The sequence below is a fragment of the Zosterops lateralis genome (genome assembly GCF_965231275.1).
Source record: "Zosterops lateralis genome assembly, chromosome: Z".
Taxonomy (NCBI): domain Eukaryota; kingdom Metazoa; phylum Chordata; class Aves; order Passeriformes; family Zosteropidae; genus Zosterops; species Zosterops lateralis.
In genome coordinates, this window is record NC_139800.1 from 50,736,889 (window position 1) to 50,761,965 (window position 25,077).

At 37.5% G+C, this 25,077-nt stretch overlaps 1 protein-coding gene across 3 annotated transcripts in view; it reads right to left on the bottom strand.

The window, feature by feature from the left end:
- TEK (TEK receptor tyrosine kinase) overlaps positions 1-24,215 on the bottom strand; it is a 37,598-nt gene extending 13,383 nt beyond the window's left edge. For all 3 annotated transcript variants that reach the window (XM_083883007.1, XM_083883006.1, XM_083883005.1), the window contains exons 1-7: positions 23,823-24,215; positions 11,729-12,034; positions 6,338-6,448; positions 3,052-3,204; positions 2,046-2,177; positions 781-921; positions 434-562 (exon numbers count right to left, since the gene is read on the bottom strand). In XM_083883007.1, the coding sequence (XP_083739133.1) occupies positions 434-562; positions 781-921; positions 2,046-2,177; positions 3,052-3,204; positions 6,338-6,448; positions 11,729-12,034; positions 23,823-23,874 (1,024 nt within the window). In that variant the 5' untranslated portion in view covers positions 23,875-24,215. The remainder of the gene's footprint in view (positions 1-433; positions 563-780; positions 922-2,045; positions 2,178-3,051; positions 3,205-6,337; positions 6,449-11,728; positions 12,035-23,822) is intronic.
- Positions 24,216-25,077: the final 862 nt, after the last annotated feature.

The window sequence follows — 25,077 nt, forward strand, 5'->3', positions numbered from 1 at the left end:
TGTAAACTTAACTTTCTCTCAGAGAGACAGAGCAGTTTTAAACTCAGGTGTTGTCTTAGTGTCTCAGTCATCTCTTTCAGGTCATGAAGCTCACGGTATAGGAATGTATGCAGCCAACTATGAGTTAGGTAATGGTAAAATACCATGAGTTTATACAAAAAAATGGATGTGCAGCTTCTGTCAGGGATTGATGTTAAGATCAGTCAAGCCCTAGGGAGTAAATCTTGAAAATCTAATTATATCATCCTGATAAATGCAACATATAAGTCAGAGGCTTAAAAATACTGTATTGCAATGAGGCTGTACAGAAGTGACTGTGCCCCTAGAAAGTAGTGGTTGGAGCAAGAATACCACCCTGGAGTGGTAATACTGTACCGGCATTAAGATTGATTTTAGTTACACTGGGAACAATCATTTTACTACCTTACTTTACCTTTTTTTTCACATTGCAGACCATGCCATCCGAAGGAGCAGATGCAGCCCTTAAATCTGTCACATGTCCCTTGATTGTGGCAATTACATTTGAGTTTGCAATCTGAGCCATAAAACCCAGGTTTGCATTCTGCAAGTAGATACGTTGCAGTTAGTGCAAAGGTAGTAGAAAATGTCTTCCATTATTTTTCAGTCTCATTACAGAAAAAAAATTTGTAGATGACTGTAAAATATATAATCTATTACTCTCTGTTGGTTCCCTTCTGTATTTCCTGTGTGCAGAACATTAAGAATCCCCCCTTTTTTTTTTTTTTTTTTTTTTTTTTTTTTTTTTTTTTTTTAATATACCTTTATTGCATTCCAGTCCCATCCATCCTGTGGCACAAGAACAACCATATGGATCTGGTAGACAGAACATAAAGTTTCTGCAGCCATAATTTTCTTTACAGGTCTCTTCACATGTTTTGCCAAATGTGTTGGCTCCGCAAGCTGTTGAAGGGAGAGAGGGAAAGAATAACCCAACTGCATTGTCCATGAAAGAGCTAGCGCTTCTAATAATACTGCATTAGACAAGAGAAAACATGAATTTAAGTTAAAAATAGCACTTTGATCATTTAAATACTAGACATATTAACAAACACAGCAACTGAAGCCACAGCTGTTCTAATAGTCAAGTTCAGATAGCAGAAACAAACAATTTTCTCACTGTGAGGATCTGTCAGCTAAGCACCCTTGCCTCAGATCTGTGTGGGCACAGATTCAGCAATAAATTGTATTTATAAGCCTTTCTAATGTGAAATGGACAAGCAGTGCCATGAAACTCAAGTATTTTTCTTAGCAGTGAATGCATGCAAAACTGCTGATGTCAAGGTTTTGCTTCTATGATAAGAGCAGTGCTGGCGTGGTTCAGATGTCAACTATTCCAAAAGCTTAGCTCAAATAAAGGATACATATTTAGCAATGAACCCAAAAGATGCTTGGAGAAGTCAAAGCAATGTGATGCCAGCTCTAATTTTTCCAGAATCCAAACTACTTGCCACAGACACAGGTTTGAACAGACATACACTGTTGATGTCCCTACAGAGACAAAGCACCCTGTAAGCACATTATCAGCTTCTTCAGAAGCAGACAGAGAATCTCTAATGTATTTCCTAGTGCCAATATATCCTAAAGATGTCATGTACTACCATGCATTTAAGTTAGTGAGCAGCACTGAACCTACTCATTTCAAGGGAATCATAGGACAGTCCAGACTGGAAGTGACCTCAAAAGATCATCTAGTCCAACCTTTTGTGAGAAAAAGGAGCCTAGAAGATACTAGATACTATCTAAGTGCATATTGATCAGGAAGTGTTGGAAATATTCATCTTCCCTAGCAACATAATCTGTACTAGGAGAAGAGAGAGAGACATTGAATCACAACTGCAAGAACAGCCAGAACAGAATTCAGGGTTCATCTCACCCAACTCTGTCCTGTCTCTACCATCAGCTGTAAATGCTGTAGCTTTCAAGAGTAAAACCAGGTACTCCATATGATGCTTCCCTCAATAATATGCCAATTTCTTTTATTGAGAACAAATTAGGAAGCAATCACTAAAATATTATTTTCTTACCTTTCTCACATGTTTTTCCCATAAAACCTGGAGGACAGATGCATTCCCCAGTATCTTCATGACAAATGCCATTGTTTGTGCAGGAAGGGCAGTGGAAGCTACAGGAAGGACCCCATTTCTCAGCTTCACATCCTTTAACAGAGAAATATAATGACATATTTGTTGTCTTCTTATTCAGTAACCCTTCAAGTTATAATATTCCTTTTAGAGCAAACAGTAAAATGCATAAAAGTACAATTTATATGGAACCCCCATGCTCCAGCCAACTGGACCACTATAATCAGTAAGGTAGAAGTAGCTTCAAAATCCAAATTTGGGGCATTACATTTATTAATTCACAACTCCTGGAAGTATTGTGAGGATATTCATGAATGAAGTGTAAGTTACCATCATAAATATTTTCTTACAATGCTAGATATTTGAACAGCTATCTATTTTTTCACACTGATTTTATATTTCTGTCTAAATTAACAGAATATAATTTTCTTTCTATCTGATGGACACAGCAGCATGGGCAGCAAAGTACCTTTTGGAAAATATCTCAACTCATTATTTCATCCAGTAGGAAATGAACCTTAAGAGCTAACTAAAACTAAAGTAGTTTCTGAAGTTATAATAATGCATGCTAAAGATGATGAACCTTAGGATAAATGAGGTTTGGATATAACCCACCATAGAGAACAGGGAGACCCAGTGAAGAATTACCTCCTTCATTCATTCTTAATGTTTGAAAAGCTGAGATACTGACAAAAGAGCTAGCTGTCCTGGCTATAGCTAAGATGAGCTGAACTTAAATGCGGTGGGATGTTTTTTTTTTTTTTCTCTCAGCTGTTGACATCAATATCAGCTTGTACCAAAGACCCTTGAGTAAAACTTTATTCTGACATAATCTGATGGCAGCATATGTCCAGAAAGATTTTTGCCCTTATTTGGGCACAATACATTTAATTTCAGATTCATTTTGACTTTTAATTGTTTATCATCACCACACATTAATAGAACTTACGTCTTACAATCAGCCTTGTGTAAGCAGAAGTAAAAAGGTTTCCTCCTATGTATCTGGCAGAGTAAACCCCTGCATCCTGTAGTTGAACTTGAGGATAGGAGACTTCCAGTTCTCCTGGCACTTCATGCCTGGGAACAGAGTGGATGAAGGAGCCTGAGGAAGGAGCACACAGATATCACAAACAGATGTCATTCACCCTCTAAATAAAGAAATGAGCTCGCATTGATTACTGAAGGACAGTTGGGACAAGCTAAGCAGCAGAATTAGCGTATTAATTATGAACTTTCTGACAACTCTAGCTGTATTGGTTTTCCATAACTGGAGAGGTGCAAGTAAAAAGGAAGATCGATCTTGAGGAGATTTAATAGTTAAACAGGGCAAACAGTTGCACACTCAGCTTTGCTAAGAGCTTAGTCGTTAAAAGTGTTAATTTTGTTTTTGGTCTTTTTTGAAGTAAGCGATAATAATCCATAAGGATTTTAGGGTGGCTGGAGCTGAAGAGCAAATGTCAACCAGGTCCAATTTAGTCTGACTAGCAAAAGATTTATTTAGAAGACCAAGGCAGGAAGAACTCAGCATAGCTTTATCTTTCCTTCCTAGATTTAACACATTTCTGTCTCTTCTAGGTTTTCTCATCAAAGAGCTTATTTATTTTATTCTAAGTTTGCTGTGTTTGGTCATCTATGTTTGCCAAATAAGGCAATAGTGTTTAGTCTTTTTCCCTCCCTCAACATATCCAATATGTTGATCTGACCTGTTTCCCTTCCATCAAAATTTGAACCTTTGAACATTGGTTGCTGTCAAAGAGAAGCTGTATTCACTGAACTTCAGGACCCCCAGGAGTCTTTCCACTACAGTCTGTTAGAGCAAGGCTGCTGCAGTAGGTTAATGCCAGGTCCAGCTAGTTCTCACTAAAATATTTGTGCACATGCTCATCCACACTGTACAAACAAAATCATCCACCAATATACCCACACAGCACAACTGTTATTTTATTACTATTGCATGTCCATATCTGACTCATTAAAATAGCTTGAGTTGGAAGGAACCTGAAAGATCATCTAGTTTCGAACCCCCAGCCATGGGCGCGGACGCCTTGCACTAGATCAGGTTGCCCAGGGCCCCATCCAACCTGGCCTTGAACACTTCCAGGGATGGAGTAACTAATACTTCTACAGATAGCCTTTTTCAGCAATTTGCTACAATCACATACAAGAATTTCTTTCTTGTACCTGATCTAAACACACTGTTTTCCAGATTAAAGCCATTCCCCATTGTCCTGTCACTGTCAAAAGTCCCTCTCTAGGTTTCCTTCTGCTCCCATTGGGTACTGAAAGGCTGCTGTAGATGTCTCCCTCTGGACTTCTGGCTGCAAATCCCAACTTGTTCACATTAACAATGCAGACATCCTGATCCTGTTGCGATTCACAAGCTTGAATGGCTGAATGACCATTACCAATGGTAATCTCATGAATCAAATTGTCCTCATCTTCCCTATTTCCTTACAGTCACACTGAAAATGCAGTAATTTTTTCCCCTTTTTTTCACTTTCCTTAAATTATTTAGAATGTAAACAGTGTCAGGCAGGATCTCTGCTGTCTGTGACCATACATACTATCAATTTGACTGTTGTCTAATTTCAGGCAGCCTAGAAATGTAAAATTTTGCTGAAGATCATAACCAAAACAGCAGAAAGACTGTGGGTCACTTTAGTCCATGACAGAAAATGACAACCATTCTCTATGAAAACAGGGCCAAATTAAAAGAACAAATAATGAAAGGGATTTGCTTTGAAAGTGTGGGGCATTTTCTACCTATCTTTCGAGTTACAAGCTGCATAACAAACTTGATGGCAAACCATTAAGAAAGCCTGATACAGAGGGCTCAATTCTTATGGCTTGTTTTCCAAGATGTTATGCCAATGTCTTAAATCCACCCTGTTTAGCAGAACCATTTCATTGTCTAGACAGCCATTGTGAGATTCTGTAAGGGGGAAGTAGAACTTGAAACAATTGAAGTGAAAGACTGCAACAGCTAAATGTAGTAGGAGAAGCCTTTTCTCTTCTTTTCCAGCTGCTATATCAGGACTTCTCAGAAATGTTGTTTCAACATCAACCTCAGCTGAAAAACTTGACCTACAATCCAGAGGCAATCTGGATAGTAGGTATGCAGATGGTATTGCAGCTAAGGTACCATGATGTATCATGGTGACAGGAGATCACAAAATTTTCCTAGAGACCCTGAAATGACAAGTGATGGCAAGCTTGCCTGCTGTACCCTGAAATAGCTGTATCTCTGAAATGTAAAGAAACAGGTATTTGTGAAAGGGTGCTTTGCCTATTGCTTCTTTAAAAGACACCTTTTACCTATTTAACTCTTCCAGCCTGTTGAAGTGCTCCAGTAACTGGGGTTGAGACTGACTCACTACATGAGTTCTTCAGCAGCGTGTTTACACTTCCTTACTGTATCCTGCTCTATTTACTCCCTGTTTCCTGGTGGCCCACTGTAAGCTAGACTGTCAAGGATGGAGCAGAACACATGTGCTTCCCATGATCATAATTTGTTATGGTTTAACATTCTGATTAGGAAGGCACTGTGAGTTTTAGTGACCTCCATTTTTGAACATTTCTACAGGAGGTAGATACAGCCTGCGCATATTTCTAAGCGTCAAGCAGGAGCAACACACAGCTGAACAGTGATTACGTGTGATTTAGGTGCCATGCTAGATAGAAGAGTTGGTGTTACAAAATTTACAACCTGACTAATTCTTGTAGTTGAATGAAATAAGGATTAGATTTTATTTACATTTTTTTCTTTCTAACAGCAGAATACTAGCGATTAATTTCTTAGCCTGAAGGGCATCATAAAAGATAAATGGCCTCAAAAAGCCGTTTGAAGAATGAAAAGTATGACTTGAAAAGCTGTAGAAATGCAATGAAAGATACACTAACTGGGCCTTCACAGTGGCCCAGAAAGAAAAACAAACAAACAACCTAAAACCAACCAGGCAAATATATGAAGAGATGTAGAAGGAAATCAAGAATTAAAACAAAAAACAAAGCATAGATATAAACAGAGGATTGGGAATTTTGGTGGAAGAGATCCAGGTCATATCAACATACTGGAAATGGCAATTCACCCCTTTAGGAAACATTAAATGTATAAGGAATGATGTTGGCTACAACTGCATAGCATGGGCATCAGCAGCAATAACTTTAAAATACTTACTTGGTATTCAGCTAAAACAATGATAGCAGAAAGAGAAAAGACAAGAAAGATTTATTACCATTCTTGTAAATCACTGCATCTTCCTCTTTTGATGCCATTCTGATGAAGGAGATGTTCACGTGCTCTCCCTTATTTGCTGTAACAGTTAATGCCACTGGGTGGAATGAAGCTGAAAACAGAAGTATATGATGAATAGCAGTTACTGTCTTTATCTGATCTCTGGCCTGATAGCTGAGAATGGTTTACAGCATGAACTTCGCTCAGATTTTGACACCTCAATTTCTTTAGAGCATAAAGTGATTCTTTACCATCAGCAGCCTCAGCTTATGTTTTGGTAAAGACACAGAGAACTTACCTATACCCTGAAACAACAGACTGCCACTAGAACCTGAGGCATGAAAAAAAGAAATTTGCTTCTGGCTCAGTAACTGGAAATAGTTTCTAATTCGGAACTCCAAATGGCCGTAAACTACTTTCCTAAGTTTCTTTACTCCTTGAGACATATTTAAAGCAGCCTGGGAAAAGTACTGGAAGTTGTATTTTAGGGAACAAGCTGTCACTGGCAAACAAATACCTAGGGTGATTTCAGTTCTCTTCTACTTAAGCTTTGTAATGCAGAACTGTTGAGCTAGTTCAGGAGACCATAATCGTGCAGGACTGGGGGGAGATGAGGTAGGATGGAGTAGATCTGTGTTTGTGTTAGTTCACCAGATTCTGGAAATACAGAGAATGTTGGATTGAATTAAGAACTTTCTTTTTCTTGCAAAAGAAAAAAAAAATCATATTTACAGACTGTGGTACTTTTACTAAAATATGCTCACCCGAAAATATGGCTTAGTGAAAATAAAAATTCTGTGTGAAAGACTGGTGTAGACCAGCCAGTTTTCCAGCAGGGAAATTGAAATTAATTTTCCTGCTTAAACAGTAAGGTACATTTATATATTTGTTTGTTGATGTTGATTTAAACAACAGAGAAAGTAGTGGATAGCAGGATTTTCCCAACATTTCTGCCTATTCCATATCAGTACTAGTGGAAAAATGTCATCAGAAGATAATCAGGGAAGGGACAGAAAAACCTCAATAAATAGCTCTTTCTGAAATGAGTGAAATGGTAATTTTAATTACCACATTACTTTGAAACAAGTTAGAAGTTAAGGATGCTTTCTTTCATTTACTTGGAAAATTCAAAGGGAAACTTGTGAAGTGTTTTGAGGACAAATTCAGGTTTTCAGACCATTTTTAGCTCTGAGAGTTTATGCCGTACTGTCATTTATATGTTATACAAGAAAAAAAAACAAAACAACAACTTCAAAAATTAGCCAAATTAATATCCTAACTATTAAGCCCCTTACCTGACAGAGAATTTGATACCTCTGTACTTTCAGAGCACTCGGGGGAGTAATGTATAGACTTAAATCAATCCCTTTGCTCTTTCTAGATTTGAAGTTTTTTAGCCTTAAGGATTGCTGCTATGCAAGTTCTTCCATGTGAGTCTATCCATCCTTGTTTTTCCTTCTGCTGCCACCTGCCTTCCTAGCAAGGTGAGTGAGACTTTTTGACATAAAACCCACCTGAGTTTCAGCTGAAAGGAATCCTTGAAGAGCCATTCATACTCCTAGACAGCTCTGCATTTTCAGAGGTTCCATTTCCATTAAAGTTACAATTATTTCACAACAAATATTTTTTTAGGAACATATATACAGGTTAATATAACCTGTTAGACAACTTATTTATTAAAAAAATTCCTTTTATCTAGACTCATGCCTCCTTTTTTGGTTAATTTTTACAAAACTGTTGATAAAATATCCTTTGGTTTGTACCAACAGTTGGAGAAACAGAATTTGGACCTTGTGGCTGGTTAAAATTTGGTGGGAAAGAAATACAAAGAAATAGGATCAGAAAGCAGAGAAAAAAAATTACGAAATAACTTTCTGTCATATTTTATATGTAATAGAGCTGTAAAAAAATGAGCAGATAGATGCTATATCAAATTTTGTATGAGGCTGATATTCTGTCACTTCCTCCACAACATTATTTTGCAAAATCTGAGGGAGCACATAAGGATAATATTCTTGCAATAAAAGAAAGAACTTTTTGATATTTTGATATTTTCATTATAAAATAGAATTTTAGGTTAAAAATCGAAATTTTATATTACATGATGTAAAATTAAAGAAGGAAAATCTGAGCAAGAATGAAGACTTTTTTTTTTATCAATCCAAGCCAACTTCTCTCCTAGGATATTATTTCCTTGAAAATTTTGACATTTTAATGTTTTATTTATGGTTGGAAACAAGATAACTATTGAAAATTCACTATTCTTTGCAGGATGGAACTTCCATCCCCTGTGTAGTTCTAGTGTTATGCTCTGAGACTCTACCACATGTTTTCATTCCTTTGTAAGTTATATACAATTGATTTCAGCAGGAGTCTTCCTGCTTCTCATTAAGTACATGCATTTGTCATTTTACCTAAACAGTGGTATCTACACTTACATCTTAGAGAAATAGAGAATTCTAATAGAAAATAATGAAATAAGTTTTCACTAGAGACAGGCAACAAAAACTGAAAGCAATTCAAACTTACTGTCAGGTCCCAAGTTAGAAATTATTTATTAGTAACAAACTCATAGTGAAAATCAATATCTATTTTAAAAAAATTCAAGAGCTTTTGCAAAAAAATAATTGTTAGCTACAAGTGTACCCCCCTACTAAGGGGTTTAATTGCAGTGCTTTTTGGACCAAATTTAGTGAGACAATACTAATTGTTTTAACAAGATATTAAACTTTTGTATTCCCATCTACTTTTTTTTGCACATTAGGGTAAACCACAAGACTTTTCTACAGGGTATTGTTGCAATGGAAAGGAATGTACACTCCCTGTTGGACTCAGTTCCAACATATTTTTAGATTGTGACTTGTATTACATGATTTCGCATCTCAAGTGTGCCATTTCCTTATAGAGATATAACAAACTGAGCTGCAGGAAAAGTGCCATAATGGTTTACTGCTAGCATTTCCATTTTTGTCCCTTTGACAGCTCTATAGTTGAGTTTCTGTGGGGAAAACTCAATCATATATATGAAAATAAACATTTATTGTGTAGAGTAATTGAATAAATTGTATTTGACTAGAAAGTGAATACTCTGTGGTGTTTTATTCTAGAGATGTATATGTATACAGAATAAAGATCGCTCCCCATAAGAAGATAAAACATAAACTGTTCCCTCTCATTACATATATATTACATGTGTAACTAAAATGTTTCAGTATAAAAATTTTCAGGAGAATGGAGAACTTTAGAGAGATGGAGAATGGGTTTGTTACTTTCAGAATAGCAGATGGTAAAATAAATCAGGAAAATTAGCCTGTTACATTTCCATGCTACACAGCAAAATTCTTCACTGTTCATATTTGATAATAAATATATAATCAGAGAGATGGCAGTTCCCACTAAGTCAGTGGGGCTACCCAAATGGTTAATGCTTAGTGAGTGTTTCACAAGCTTCTTGCCAGGAACCATGGCTGGATTTCCGGAAGTGCTGCTTCTTCCCCTGACGTTGGTGTCTCTAATGGAAAACTGCACAGTTACACTCAATTTTTGATGTTGAAAAACATATTCTGCCTTTAAAAATTATGAAAGCAACAACAGTAAAGTGGAAAAAGGTCATTTTTCCAGATACATATGCTTTGCCAGACTTCACAATCTTTCCTTAAACTCTTTCTCCTCTTTCTGTGCACTTTAATAGCTATGAGGATTTCTGACGCACCTCTCTCTTGCCTATTTTCTGATTAGATCATATGCTTTCACTGAGGACTTGCTAGTTTGAATTTTATTAGTGAAAACTTTTGCAGAGAAAATCTGAGAAAAGGATTCAAACCCAGAAGTTAATCCAAGAAACCTGCCAACTGCTGGTATGAATGCTACCTCTGTTTAGAACAATATCTGTCATGTAAGAAACCTTCAAAATTTGATTACTTAAAATTCTCTGCTCCTAGGCTCACAGATACCAAATGGAAAGAACTGATGGATTCAGAAGACATTCTTCCACCCATGCATGTTGCTCTACAACAGAACAGCTAGAAATGTGCTCAGCTTGCTGGCAGACTGTCACAGGCAGGGTCACATTGATGTTCCATGGACTATTATCTTATCTCCTCCTCACTGCAGCCTCCTCTGAAACAATGGAGCTGTCAGCCTGCATCTGCAGAGCTTTCTTGGTGGCCAATCCAATCCTTCAAAGACCTCATGTGGCCACAGAAAACATAAGCCAAAGAAAAATGTACTTGTCTTACTCAGCTTCCTTCCAACCTACCCATGTTCAAACATGTTCAAAGAAATAATAATAGGCACTAGCTGCAGCTCTAACAAATGAAAATATCTCCTTTTATAAATTTATTATGTTATTCCAGGAGATAACAACAACAAAAACTTCTCTTACTAAAATATTAAAGAAAGGTTAAAATTGTCAACTGTCTTTCCAGACCAGCTGCCATAACACAAAACATTAGCAGTACAGTAAAATCTATTTAAAATCAACTTCAGTTTTGAAAATGTGATTTGCTGCAGAAAATTACTCAAAATTTCTTGTGCTTTTCTGTAATTGATGGTGATCTCTGCTTTGGAAATTGTCCTCTGGAAGTCTAAAAAACGGGAAATTTTGAATATATGGAAATGCAATTTAATGGACTTTAGAAATTTCACCTTAGAAATTTCCAACTATATCCTTGCTTTTACTACTGTGCATAGCCTAAAACCAAAATCAAATGAATAGGGGAATCTGTAGTGGACTTTTGTGAATAACCTCAGATTTTGGAAATACCTGGATTTCTCTGGATTTCCTTTCCAGTCCTGAGAGGGGTCCTTTTTTTTTTTTTTTTTTTTTTTTTTTTTTTTTTTTTTTTTTTTAAACACTGACACAGACTATGCAGATCCAGTGTTGCTGATCTGTAGTTTTACTCAAACTTAGGCAAGGAAATTATTTTCTAGGCTTATGTTGCCCATTTACTTAAGAAAGATAGAATAGTGATGTTAGGCTACTTACATCTCAGACCTGTCAAACTTGTAAAATGGAAGCCTGTTTGAAATCAAGTGTCTGGCATGTGAGAAACTCAGTGCAGGGGTTGTCATGTATGTTATTCCATGGAGCCAGTGAGGCCACCTTAATTGCTGACTGACTTTGTGTTCCTGGCAGTAGCCAGATGCAGACAGAATACTTACAGATGTCTGACTAACTTCCACAAGGAAATGATTAGCATCTACTACCAACCAGTTTCTCTGCACTGTAGGAAAAAAAAAAAAAAGGCCTTGAACCAAGTCTCTTTTTATTGACTCAGAACTGCCTTGCCTCATCTGGGGCCGTGTTTGTGCCCACTTGTGTCAAACCAGGGGTAGCTGCCAGTCTGCCAGCAGTGCCATGGCAAATTCAGATCTGACCACTATACTGTACCTCCCAGTGGCATCTTCATGGTATGTATCCTTGTCACCTCATCCTTGAGTTTCCCTTCACAGTAATATGCTCCAATAGTTTCACTGGCTTGTTCCCTCTTCCACACCACTGTTTTGGCTGCTGCTCTCTTGGAATCTTCATTAACTTCCAGTGGTTCTCGATGCTGGTTTGCATCCTGGTCCCGGCCTATCGTGATAGACTCCCGGGAACGCCATTTGGAAGTGACACATATAAGTGATGTCTCGGAGTTGCCCACCAGAGGGAAGGAATTTATCAGTATGAGGTCCAATGCCGCTTCTACTTTGCCTAAAAAAAAAACCAGCATCAAATGAAAAAAAATTACTGCAGAATTTGGTGGAGCCAATCAAATCACCAGGTAAGTGGCTGGGGTTGTGCACAGCTTTCGTGCAAAATCAGATGAACATGGATTAAGTATTCTGCCACAATGACTTGAGGATTTATTTTTTATGATACAAACAGATAGAATTTTCTGTTCTCAGAAAAGGCAGTAAGTCTTGCAAACATGTTGGATTTCTTTCAAGAGCTGTTTTAGAAGCCCAAGGGAAACCATAGGCTGCCAGAGCAGATAGATAGACATGCACATAAATGCCTCAAGTATGGTGCTTTTCTGGTAATGGAATTGGTGGATGATAAGGTTGTCACTTCAACAATGTTTCCTCAATCGCCTTTACATGGATTTAGTACATATGAACTGATGTAAAGCAGTTATAACTTTCAGTTATGGGAAATGGTAGAACTCTGAACACTTGGGGTATTTTTATGCAGCTGTTTCATGAAGCTGGACTAATGATTTCATGGTCAACACATTAAATATTTGAAGCTGTAACAGACACTGGCAAGACCCACGGCACAAAGCAACTTATGCAAAAGCAACGGGCAAGTTGTCACCACTAGTTAAGTGAGATCAGGTTTAACTCACTCAAAATTGCTTATTTTGATCAAGAGGATTGACAGAAACATAGAGGTGAAAATTTCTTTGAAAATGAGAGATACAAGCCTAATTAAAATGTCCTCTAGCAGAATACCACAGTTTTAGTTGTTCAACTGTGCATAGTTGGAGGGAAATTCAGCTCTCCTATAATGAACAATTGGCAAATAATAGGCGTTTCCCTTTATTTTTTAAGTTCAGGGTAAGGAGAAGGGAAACACCAACATTTTTTCCAGCTGAAACAGGAAGAATTATTGATTTCTTTTATTCATCACATGTATTTTCCTGATTTGGATACAAGTGTATTTTGTATTCACATAGAGAGACCTAACATTTAGTGCCAGTCAGCTTCCAAATGTTTTCTGATGGGAAGGAAGGGGTATAGTATGAGATAAGGAAGGTGAAAAGGTCTTAGTGCTGCAAGATTGCAGTCTTTGCGTGTGTCTCTGCAGTGCTCTGTGCCAAGGGAGGAGGTCCTCTTCTGCTTTCAATGCAAGCAACCACTCTGGGGACTGAAGTATCTTGACAGCACATTGACACTCACCACACCCAGCCAGTCTTCCACAGCCACCACCCTTTCATGTGCCAGCCCAGATAACTTGCACTTACATAATGGAGAAATGAAACCTTCTGGAAAGGTTGCTATAAACATTAAAGTAAATATTGCATAATCGTGCAGGTCAGCAAAGTCAGTTCATCCTGCTGTACATTGCAAACGTTAATCCTTTGAAGGCGTATGTGATAGAAATGAGGTCAACTCACTCACACATTCATTTTATGGCGCATTTGTCTCAAGCCTCTTAGTTTTATATGAGGAATATTTGTGCTTTTATTATGGATCTGATGCATCAGCCAAAGGCAGATACAGCTCAAGAATCACACCTGCACTGAGAGCAGCTTCAGTTTAGATCAGCAAGGATCACATGCCAGGTAGAAGTAGATATTCTTAAAATCACAAACTGCAAGATCCTGGTTTCTGCAAACTTCTGTGAAACTCAGAATCAAATCTGGATTCAAATTCTTACTTGACATGACTTTCTGCATTGATATCAGGCCCAGTGTCAGAGAATAGAAGTGAAATATTTTGATATTTCTGCCTGGCATCCACAAGGTACAGAGCTACTACTACCTTTCCAATACAGAGGTGTGGGCCTAAGGGGTTGGTGTCCTTCAGAGGACAGCTGGTTGTCCAGGGCTCCAGTTCCATTTTCCCTGGGATTTCTCTGTCCCTCTGACTTCCACCAAAGACTGAAAGGTGAAAATAACACCTCCTTCCTCCCCTGCATCTCAAACTTCTAATACTCTGAGAAAAAGCAGTAGGAGAAGTCTGAGTTTTGAGGACCAGATTTCATGCTGCCTTTGATCCATATGCAAAGCAACAGTCTACCAGATTTGGGGCATTTACTGTGTATTTTGTTCCTTGTAGTAATAAAATTCTTGCAATAAAGGTGTGTAACATGCAGACATACTGCTTTCTTAAAATTGAGAATATTCTCGGTGAATCAAAATCTAGCCACCAGTGAATGGATAGTGTTCTGATTTGTCTATAAATAGGTGACTTTTTGCCATATTAAATATTGCAGAGTAGCCCAGACACCTCAACGAGGCAGATGGAACACAGATAGAGTTTCTTCCCAGAGAAACATTAAAAAAAAAAAAAAAAAATTCTGCCTCTAAAAGGAATTTACAGCTATGTGTAAGTATGGAATTATACCTCAAGCATGCTTTGCAGCTAAGATTTCACAGCTGGAATATACTGCAAGCAGAAATTAAAATGGTGAAAGTTTTGCACCAAGAAAAGCTATGCTTTAGATATAATTTGAAAAAGGAAAAAAAGGCATTTTTGCAATCTAAGGCCTTGGAAGTGATAGTAGTGTTTTCTTTGACTCCACTGGGTGGAGATTCCTACAGCATCTCTTTATAGTAATGCAATTTCAATTAAACCAACTGTTCTTGCTAGAAAAGAGCTTACCTAATTTGGCAAAATTTAGGTAAATCATACCCTAGATGTTAATGAAGGCTTTGAGTATATAAGAACTAAATAAGGACAAAAGAATTTAGCTCTGAGAAAAGCACAAAGAATAGAGACAGGAAGCATCCTATCTCAGCAGCAGGGACAATCCTCTGCCCTGCTTTGCTCCTTTCACTCGTGCCCTGCTCCTTGAAGAACAGACTCTATCAGGAAGGCAATTTACTGTGTGTACAAATAGATTTTGAGAAGGGAAAGCACTTGCAGAAGGCAAATGCTGTAAATGGGAAATACCATACAAGGAAGACCCATTGCCAAGTATTTATACATCACTCACAGTGATGCAGCGCATTGTGTCTTTCCAGCACAGTGAAAATGGCATCCTCTAAAGAAGTTTAAATAACAGCACACTGACTGTAGCTCAGACAGCAAAATGAATGGAGGGAAACACTTGCAGGTCCTCTTGGCCCATTCCAAATTACAAGATTGTCCTTTCTCTTGCTGGGTGTATCTTTCACAATTTTTCTATTACAGATTTCTGCTGCCCAGAGAGCTAATAGTATCCTGTGCTGCATCCAAAGAAGTGCAGCCAGCAGGGCAGGAGAGGGGATTTTGCCCATCTTCTCTGGTGAGACCCCACCTGGAACCCTGCATCCAGCTCTGGGGTCCCAGCACAGGAAGGGCATGGACTTGTAGAAACAGGTCTAGAAGAGGCTACGCAGATGATAGAGTGCTGGACCACTTCTCATATGAGGAAAGGCTGTGAAGAGTTGGGACTGTTTAGCATGGAGAAGACATGACTCCAGGGAGACCTTATAGCACCTTCCAGTTCCTAAAGGGGCTACAAGAAAGTCGGAGAGGGATTTTTATCAATGGCTTGAAACAACAGCAGGGTCAATTTAGATTAGATATAAGGACGGATTTTTTTTACAGTGAAGGAGGTGAACCACTGCAACAGGTTACCCTGTGTTGTAGATGCTTCATACCTGGAAGCGTTCAAGGCCAGCCAGGCTGGATAAAGCAGCCTGGCTTAAACATTGGTGAGATTGGCATAGCAGTGAGATTGACACTAGATGACCTTAAAAAGGTCCCTTCCAACTCAAGTTATTTTATTATTCTGTGATATTCACCTGAGGAATTTGTACTAAACAGAGAATAAGTTTGCCATGCTGTGTCTGTAGTCCCTGTGTGTTCTTATTCCTTACCAAAATGCCATTCCTACAGGCAGAGTCATCATGTTTTCTGTGCTGCATTGCATCAGCAAAACTCTGCTAGGATCCACTGAAAGAAACAGTACTGAGAAATTCCCTGACATCCCAGAAATCCCAGACATAGTTCGAATCAAAGAGCAAGCAAGTCTCTGATAAAGATTAAAATATCACTGCTCTGGATCATTATTGGTGCTAGACACTAGGATTCATGAGTAAATGTGGCAATCTTGAGCTGAGATAGTTTAATGCCATAGATGAGTACACACAGCAACTCTTAGGAGAAAAGTGTTGATTTGTCCTTTCCTCTGACTGTCTCTGCCCATATACTTCCAGATTTCCACTGTTAACCCTTGTCTTGTCTCCAGGAAAACATGAGAAAATTCTAGGCATTTTCTACCCAGTGTGAGGCCTTTTCAAAGTTGTCTGTTATTTGGAAAAAATGTTCAACATAATGGTTTATGCTCCTCTTCCACACCAAGAAGCCAGAGTTGTCAACTCTATCACAGGATAACCATACCTCACTGTCCTTCAGTGATATTTGCAAGGGATATTGAGAATTCGAAGTTCTGAGGAAAGCTTTAGTTGTTAATACTGATTGGTAGTGGAAGCAAAGAAATTGTTTAGATGTTACACACCTAAAGATGTATTTATTTCCTTATATTTGTAGAGCTTTATTACTGATTGCTTCAAATGACTATGAGGAGGAAGTCCTCTTCCTGGCATTTGCAGTGTAACAGAGGAAGGTGAAAATCTGTTGTAAGAGGTAAGCAGAAAGATGAATACTTTAAAAGTACTAATTATTTAAGAGAAAATGAAAGGGCAGAAAATTCCAGTAAATTCTACTCTATTTTTCACCAGGTGAAGCAGAGAATAGATGTAATACATAATGCTTATGTAGTTCTTTTACTTAGACTGTTATTGCTTGGTACAAAAATTATTCCTGCTATTAAGCATCTAGGAACAGGAATATAAAACACATAAATACTATATTGGAAGGGAAAAAGTAGAATCTTTACTTAGTTTTGGTGTTATGCTGAAAGTGAAACAATCAGTTGTATATGACACTCACTGCAGAATTTAAAAATAATTTAGAGACTGGTGAAAACATATGTCCCAAACTTTTAAGGCATCAACCCTTCTTCCTGCAAGTTTCATAAAATATAACAATGAGCAGTCCCTCTGCTTGAAATAATGTTTTGATTTAGAACAAACCTAACTTGCTAAATAGCCTAAACCTCAGCATTTCTCATTGTGTCTTGTTTTGTAGTTATAACTTCAGTTGTAGTCCCTCCAGTTTTTTTTTTGTTTTGTTTTGGGTTGGTTTTTTTTTTTTTTTTTTTTTTTTTTTTTTTTTTTTTTGGTATAAAACAATGTACCAGATTAAAAAAAAATCTATTTAGAAATACAAATGGCAACCATACAAGCAATTTTGCTGAGGAAGTATAGCATTGGTTAATTCTTGGGGAAGTACTGAATAAAATAAACAATGACTTTTAAAAAATTAATAAATTAGCCAGTGTGGAAGATAATCAGGCTGGAAATGATGCAAATTAAATATGAAGAAATAGATAAAATAGAAACAAAATCAACATGTCTCCTTTTAAAAAAAAAAAAAAAAATTACTCCTTACTTAATACTAAAGCTAGTCAGAAACTAACCCAAAATATTAACTGTTTAGGCATACTTTTCATAAGGAGAGTACAACATACACCAAACCAGAATCTGGCAAATTGTTTTTTTTTCTCCTGGGCTCTCAAGACGTATATTATTTTTGGTTAATTCTCTAAAAAGGTAAATAATCTGGGGGGCTTTGAAACCATGTATTCATTTGATGGGCTCAGAGATCTTTAAGTGTCCTGGAAATTTTATCTGGAATGCAAATATAGCAGCAGCTCAGGTAATTTTTCCCAGTGAGTCAGATTCTTTTCTGACAGCTTATTCCTCCACAGGAAAACAAGACTGAAGTTATTATTGTCCAAAGAAAGTAAGATTCTCTGCCACACAACAGGAACAACAGGGATGAAAAAAAGATATAAATGCTCCTGGAAAACATCTGATAAATGAGCTAACTTTTTTTTTTTTTTTTTTTTTTTTTTTAATGTAAAGAATCTTCTTGTTGTACTTTACATGATGCTACCGTGCAGCTGTGGGATGCTTCACCATTCCAATACCAAGACCACTTGCCCTTAGAAATAGGGCACTATTCATGGGAGGAAGGTATAGTAAGAAATTAATAAAACATGAAAAATTACTGACAGGCTATCACTATGCTATTTAGCAGTAGTGGAAAGACCAGAGCACATGTGTGAAAAACAAAACAGTTTTTCAAAGCTATGAGGCCTATCTTGGTATCTGCTTATCTGCCTTTGGGTACCTCTGGTGCAGTTGAAGGAAATGCCACTGCCTCCTTGTTTTCTCTGTATGTCAGTTATTTCACAACCTGTCAAAACAATCTTTTAAGATGAAAAAGCCGGAAGAGAAACAGTGCTGCAGCTTGGTTGGGGTTTCCAGGGGGGAAATCATGCCTAAATATTACGTGTGTATATATATATATATATATATATATATATATATATATATATATAAATGTTTTGGGTTTTTTTTTTCAAATTTTTGTGTGTGTGTGTGTTCTGAGTAACTAAAACACAAAAAGAAACCAAAACATGGTTGTCATGATTTCTCCTTAGGCCTGGTTGACCACAAATGAGTAAAATGGAAAATAACATATCAGCAGCAATGGCTGTTTGAATAACTAGCTGACAGTATGCCAGGTAACTTTAAAAATGCTGAAAGAGGGTGAAGAATGTGGGAAAACTCCAGCAGGACAGGCTTGTAGTTCAGGTGCATCTGGTTGGATTTGCAGCTAGCAAAATATGGATATCATATAATCCAGAGTGTATGTGCACATCAAAATAAAGATCTCCATAACAAAGCTGGCCCTTGTCAGTTGCATTATGAAGTTTGTATTTGTACTGCAAGTGTTTACTGTTTGTTGTATGTGGGCATGTGCCAAGCAGAAGTAGGTAAAATAACACAGGTAAACAATGTCAATGCATACAATCATCATAATGGCTGTTTGTGAGCACTGACTGCTGGGAGAACACATTCTAATCTGCTCTTGACTGTACATAAGGGCACCCTCACTTTGCCACTTACTGATTTTTCAGTAAGTAGCTGGAAGATGTTTCTGGTGCTAAGCACATTTTGTGACTAAAGAGGGCAAGACCCCTGACCAGTGGCTTGTCTGCAATGAACAGCCAGGAAATAACACAAGGGAAAATCATCAGCACAATCAGAAGTGCAGTTGGAACTGCATTGTCAAGAAAGGCTTGTTATACTCCAAAGGAGAAATTAACTAAGCCCCTTCATTAGTCACACTGACAGTGCAAAAAAACAAAAACAAAAAAAAAACCAAAAACCCAGCCTTGAAGTAAAAAGTTTTCATTTCTGAAAAGAAATGAAATTGTTAATGTATCTTTCAAAAATCCTTCCAAACTTAGTAAATGCCTTATATCTTTACATCCTAAAGAGGTTAATAGTTCCAAGTGATGAATTACAAAATGTATTTTGATAGCTTTTTAACTTCTTTAAGATATGACCCTTGTTTAACAGTTGAACAGTTATCATATCTGTAATATAAACAATCAGCATTTTAAACTCCATATAAGAAATTTTCTATTTTAGACATGGGTTGTTCTTTGCTGAGTGCCTCCACTGAAACCACAGTGGAACAGCATCCTAAATATGATCTATCAGCACAGAATATAGACTGTCTTTGGAGGGCAGTTCTTTGCTGCAGATTTTCCAAGATTTTCATCCCTCCACTCCCAGAAAGATCTTACAGAGGGACCTGCTCATGGAACTAAATCAGTTTCACACAAAGTGCATCCATTTTTGATTCATTGTTCCTGCGCCAACCCAAAACTTTTCATACCACCATGACTTATTGGTCTTCCAAGAGAGCTGAACAGGGTTTTTTGTTTGTTTAAGAGATGGGTCTAGGGCAAACATGCTTGTGTATGTGGCTGATAGAGAGCCAGCTTCCAGCCCAAGTAATTCTCACTGTGAGCACATGAAGGACCAACTGCATCTCCCCTGCCCTAGAGACAGATGCTGAGTGACAGTCAGTATCTATGACTTCTGTTCTTCCTCTTGTACAGTAAAGCCTTCCAGATAAAAATCTTGTGGGTGTCAGACAATCTGTGTGCAATACAGATTCAATACAACTTCAGTTTTCCCTTGAATGAAAATTCAGCAAAAAAGTAATCTGCCCATCTTAATTATGACTAAGTATGAAAACCATATAATACATGTGTGTTCATGTATCTATATATGAAAATTGTATCTAAAACAATAGCATACGTTAACATTTACAAATGTAGTGTGGTTTCATTTCACTCTTTCAGAGCTGATTCCTTTGGGCCTGATGTAATCTCTTTTCACTCCTGACTGCTCCCAGCTGTTGAAATGACCTTTGGGAACACAAGCTTTCTAAGAGATACTCTGCACCTGAGTGGGTGTGAACCAGGCACAGTATAGCAGGCAGATGCAATTTCAGGGTCTCACAAATCAAATACACTTCAGGAACAAAAGGAGAATTTGTTTAAAATTTCTCTAATTCACATTAGTAATTTGATAATTTAGGTGTCAGAAAGGTTGTGCATCATTTGTCTGGTTATGTGACAAATACCTGATATATTAAAACCTCACAGTTACAGTTATGAAATACTGAGATTAAAAGGTCAGAAGTGGTTTTCTTCCATTTCTTTGTGAAAGGTTCAAAACTACAGAACTCAGCCATATGACACACTGAAGTTCAGGTGCCACTTTGATTTGACAACAGCCTATTTGAAGATGCTCACAAAGGCCTAGTGCCTTTAATTATGGGAAGAATGACATTCCTATTCACTGTCACAGGCTTGGATTAGCCACTGGGTAATACAGGTTTTCTTTTGGTTTAAGTTAAGCCTCAAAAGAGAAATAAAAGTATTGAAACAGAATTGTTAGAACTTTCCAATCCAACTAGAATTTTTGACTTGTCATTTTGAAAGTTTACAGCATTATAGAGGTGCTCGTGTGTCTGGTAATGCATGTTAAAAGCTGTTCAACTTTCCAAATATGAAAATGAGTCACATAATGATAACTTAGATTTAGATAATAATGATAAACTTAGATTTAGATAATAATGATTATTAGATTTTTTTCATAACACATACTGATCCCAAAGAAAATGGAGCAATCAACATAGGTGATAGAGAGCTATTGAATGCTACTGCACTGGTTTGCTCCACTGTTACCTATTCTAAAAAGGGTAATATAATCTTTTGGGTCTTTTACCATATATGAGTCCAATAGCTAAATTAGAAAAAAAAAATCCCATGTTTTTAGAAAGCCACTGGATCTAAGATTATTGAGAGAGCAAAAATGTAGCACAGAAAATTCTATCTTGGAGAATGGAGACATTTGACGATATATTTGTTTCCAATTTGTTGACAATAGAAATAGTCAAAGAAATGTTCTTGAAGCTAATTGTAATTGTTGCTGGTTTTCACTAATCCTCTACTGATGGTGATCACCTTGCTAAAATAAGGCTCACACTTGAACATTTCAGAGAGTTAGCTCACTGTGAGAAACTGCAAGCATATTTCTAGACCATATGAGGATACCTGAGGATGCCAGAGGCATTTCTGAGGCAAAATGTAAGTTTTGACACTCATTCCTTGCCTTTAGAGGAGTTAGTAAATCTGCAGCTCTTCTTTGGTCAGAACTCAACAGACTGAACCTAGCCACAAGCTTGGTATTTGGATCCATACTTCAGGATAGATGTCAGCATAATTTTGCTAGTCGAAAATGTCAGGGACATAAACAACCAAAAGAAAAAACATACAGTGATACCTAGTCTAGTTTGAAGAATCCCAGCAGGATTAAATTCAACTCCTTATCAGTTTAATTGAACATTTTCTACGGAATGTACAGAGTGCAAAAGTGAGCATTTGTGTATACTTTGACTGCTACCTTCCAAACTGGATCATTAGCTCTAGCTGCTATTAAAAAAAAAAAAAAAGACATCAAATCAAAGGCCATTTGTCCTAATGAGAGCCAAGTCAGTGGTTTTCACCTTGGGAAAGGGTGGAGTGGAGTTTGTGCCTACCCAGCAACACACCCAGAGAAGCCCACAAACATCAGGGACGAGGTTAAGCCAGTTCAGTGTCTGTGCTGAGTGTAGACCCTCCCCTGTTCATGGAATGTCATTCCTGCTTTCCTGAACTCCGCCTGCAGTATCTAGAGGAAAGCAGGCTCGCATTGTCTTCCACTGCTCGCCCCAGGAAACATGATATCATTCTCAAACAAAAGCGGGAAAGCTGACAGATCTATTGAGATGGGTGTGACTACAGCACACACCTCGCTGGTTAGCCCCTGTGGAAAATGTGGTGACTGGCAGCTCATCGGTGCTGGACTGTCTGTGCTCTCCATACTTTTGTAGCTAATCTCTGCAAATTACTTGCTTGTCCTGTACTTGTGACTTAATGAACATCGTTGCTCTCTGTGTCAAATAGGTATATGATACCATGCAGAAAAACAGAAGGGACAGGAAAAAAGTCATAATAACTGGACTTTCTTTTCTTCTCCATCCATAGTGCTTACAGCACCAAATATTTCCAAAAATTGTAAAGCTGGAACTGGTCTGAGGACTAAATAGGTTGAATCCATGTGCAGGTAAACAATCAAGAAACTGAAGCCACAGAAGAGGAATTGGTAATAACAATATGCAGCCTATTACAGCAATTGCTAGATAAGAATATTTCCAGACATGATTTCAACAGATTAATTTTTTTTTTTTGGCTGCATTAACCTCTAGCCTTTTATAGATGCCAAAAGTAACATCTCAATCTCGCAATTTTATTGTTAACAGCTGTTAGCATGCTGCTGATCAAGAAGATCTGTGCAAAGCAATTGTGAAGAAAGTTGCATGGAAATGAGGACTTCTGCCTTTTCTTGCTGCTTTCTGGTTTTCATTGCAGGACAATTTGCAGTTCTACAGCACATTACGTTTTTACTGTGAGGTGGACTGGAACAAGCTATATATATCTCAATACAATGGTAAAGGGTGAGTTAAGAATCTAAGGTTATCAGATTACTTGTATTTTTCTTTTACAGATTTTTACAGAAGAAACTGACCAGAAAATCAAAATGAGGATTGTAAAAGTGATACTCCAATGTGGAGCAACTTTGAATCTGATGGCAGGAGCACAGTCTTCCTCAGGGCATGTGATAGGTTCAGCAATGTGTCTCTCACATTAATGCTGAAATTACTGTAAACTAAATTTGAATTGGTATAATATTTCTGTATACCTTTCTACAGATATCTCTCATGATAACTTCTGACTTGCTGAACTAATGACATTTGCTAATAATTATATAACAATATTTGGAGTGTTTTTAATTGATCTTGTATTTTTCCTCTTTCTTTTTTCACTGACTTTCATCAAAATTCCACTTGTGGAATCTTGTCTAAAATCAGGTACTGGAATTGCTACACATATTAAGCATACAGCTAGTTCATAAAGTCAGTCACAGAAGAAATTGACATTTAATCTGTATTTAAAATGAAAAGGCACCAATAGTTTCAAAGTTATCAGATGTATGGAAAAATTAGTACCATAAGACAGAAAAAAAAAACCCCTTCTGCATCATGTGTCAAGAAACAACTTCAATGCTAAAAAACTGTAGCAGTGGATCCTATATGTAGTTAAATCACCCCCAGTTGCCTGGCCCCAGACCTGCCCTCACTCACTGTAAGAGCTCTGCACAGAGAAGTGGACTCACTGAAACAAACATAAGTACTTAAATCAGTAAAGGTAAACTCTGGAGTGAAGGGTAGACAGTCAAAGGGTAGGTGCATAGCATGTGAAAGACAAAGAAAGGCATGACAGGTCCACTACAGCTATTAAAGCCGAAGTTTACCTGAAATCAACAGGCTGAATCCATAGAGAACTAGGTGTGCTAGAGGGTCCATGCTTTCCAAAGTAGATCCATCCAGTTCTTCCAGTTGCTCATGGAGTATCCTTTCCCCGGGGTAGACGTTTAGCAGTTACTCTTGTCCTGCATGGTACGCTGTTTACAAGTCACAGGCAAGAAATCAGAGCACTGGCGCAGGCTGGAACAGTCTCATTGCTGTCTGAGTACAGGGAGTTTAAGTTCCTTTTTCCTGTTTCCTTTGTAGATTAGGATGGGAAAAGCAGGATCTTAAAGGCATTTTTGTATCAGCAGGACTGCAGAGTAGTGCAAATCCCGTCCATCCAGCAATACATCAAAACAATTATCTGGAGCTGCTGGAGAGGCAGGGGACTGCTGTTGTTCACAGTCAGCAGAATAGGAACAATGATGGCATCCTCCAGTAGGCGGGAGAGTGCAAGTAAAACATCCTCCACCTAGGTACAGTAGATGGAAAGTGTTATTATCTTCGTCTTCAAGTCCAGATCTGCTAACTTCTCAGGGTGCTATTGTGTTTTCCCGTATTTATTTAATCCACATGTAAAGTGCTGGCTGTAATGCATTTCTGGACACAATAATGAACATATGATGTAAACAGTAACAAAGCAAACAGCTGAACTCAGTATAGACCAAAACCATCTACAATCCAGTAAACTACTCCCTTAGTTCATGTGTTTTACTGGAAACAATTTTTCTTTACATTTGACAATTGGAAACAGACTGAAAACTTGTTGCAATAATAAATCTCACACAGAGTTATTATGACTTTGCTGGGATTAAAATGCCCGCATCACTCAGGGAGGTCTTCAAACTAGGAAGCCAAAACAAAACACAAGAAAAAAAATACAAAGAAAAAGCGGGGAAAAAATAAAAAAAAAAGGGGAAAGGCAGCACTCAAATATATAAATAGAATTCAAAATAAAGAGCAATCTTATTTACCACTTGACTAAACATGATCCATGGCAATGTTCAAAGAAATAAAGAATAGCATCTATAATTCAGCAAAAAATGAAGTACTCTACTTAGTTCTGTTTCTATTTGGAAAGCTTCTAAGTGTCACAGTTTAAATATTGCTCCCACTGAAGTAAAAATTAATCACATGATTAATTAATTAACTTTTCCACTGCAGAATTTAAAGGATTTTAGTATTCTGACTTCCTGTCACTGAACATTAAGTGGCTGCTAGGTATACCTTTCATATTTTCATCCATATATTTCACGAGAC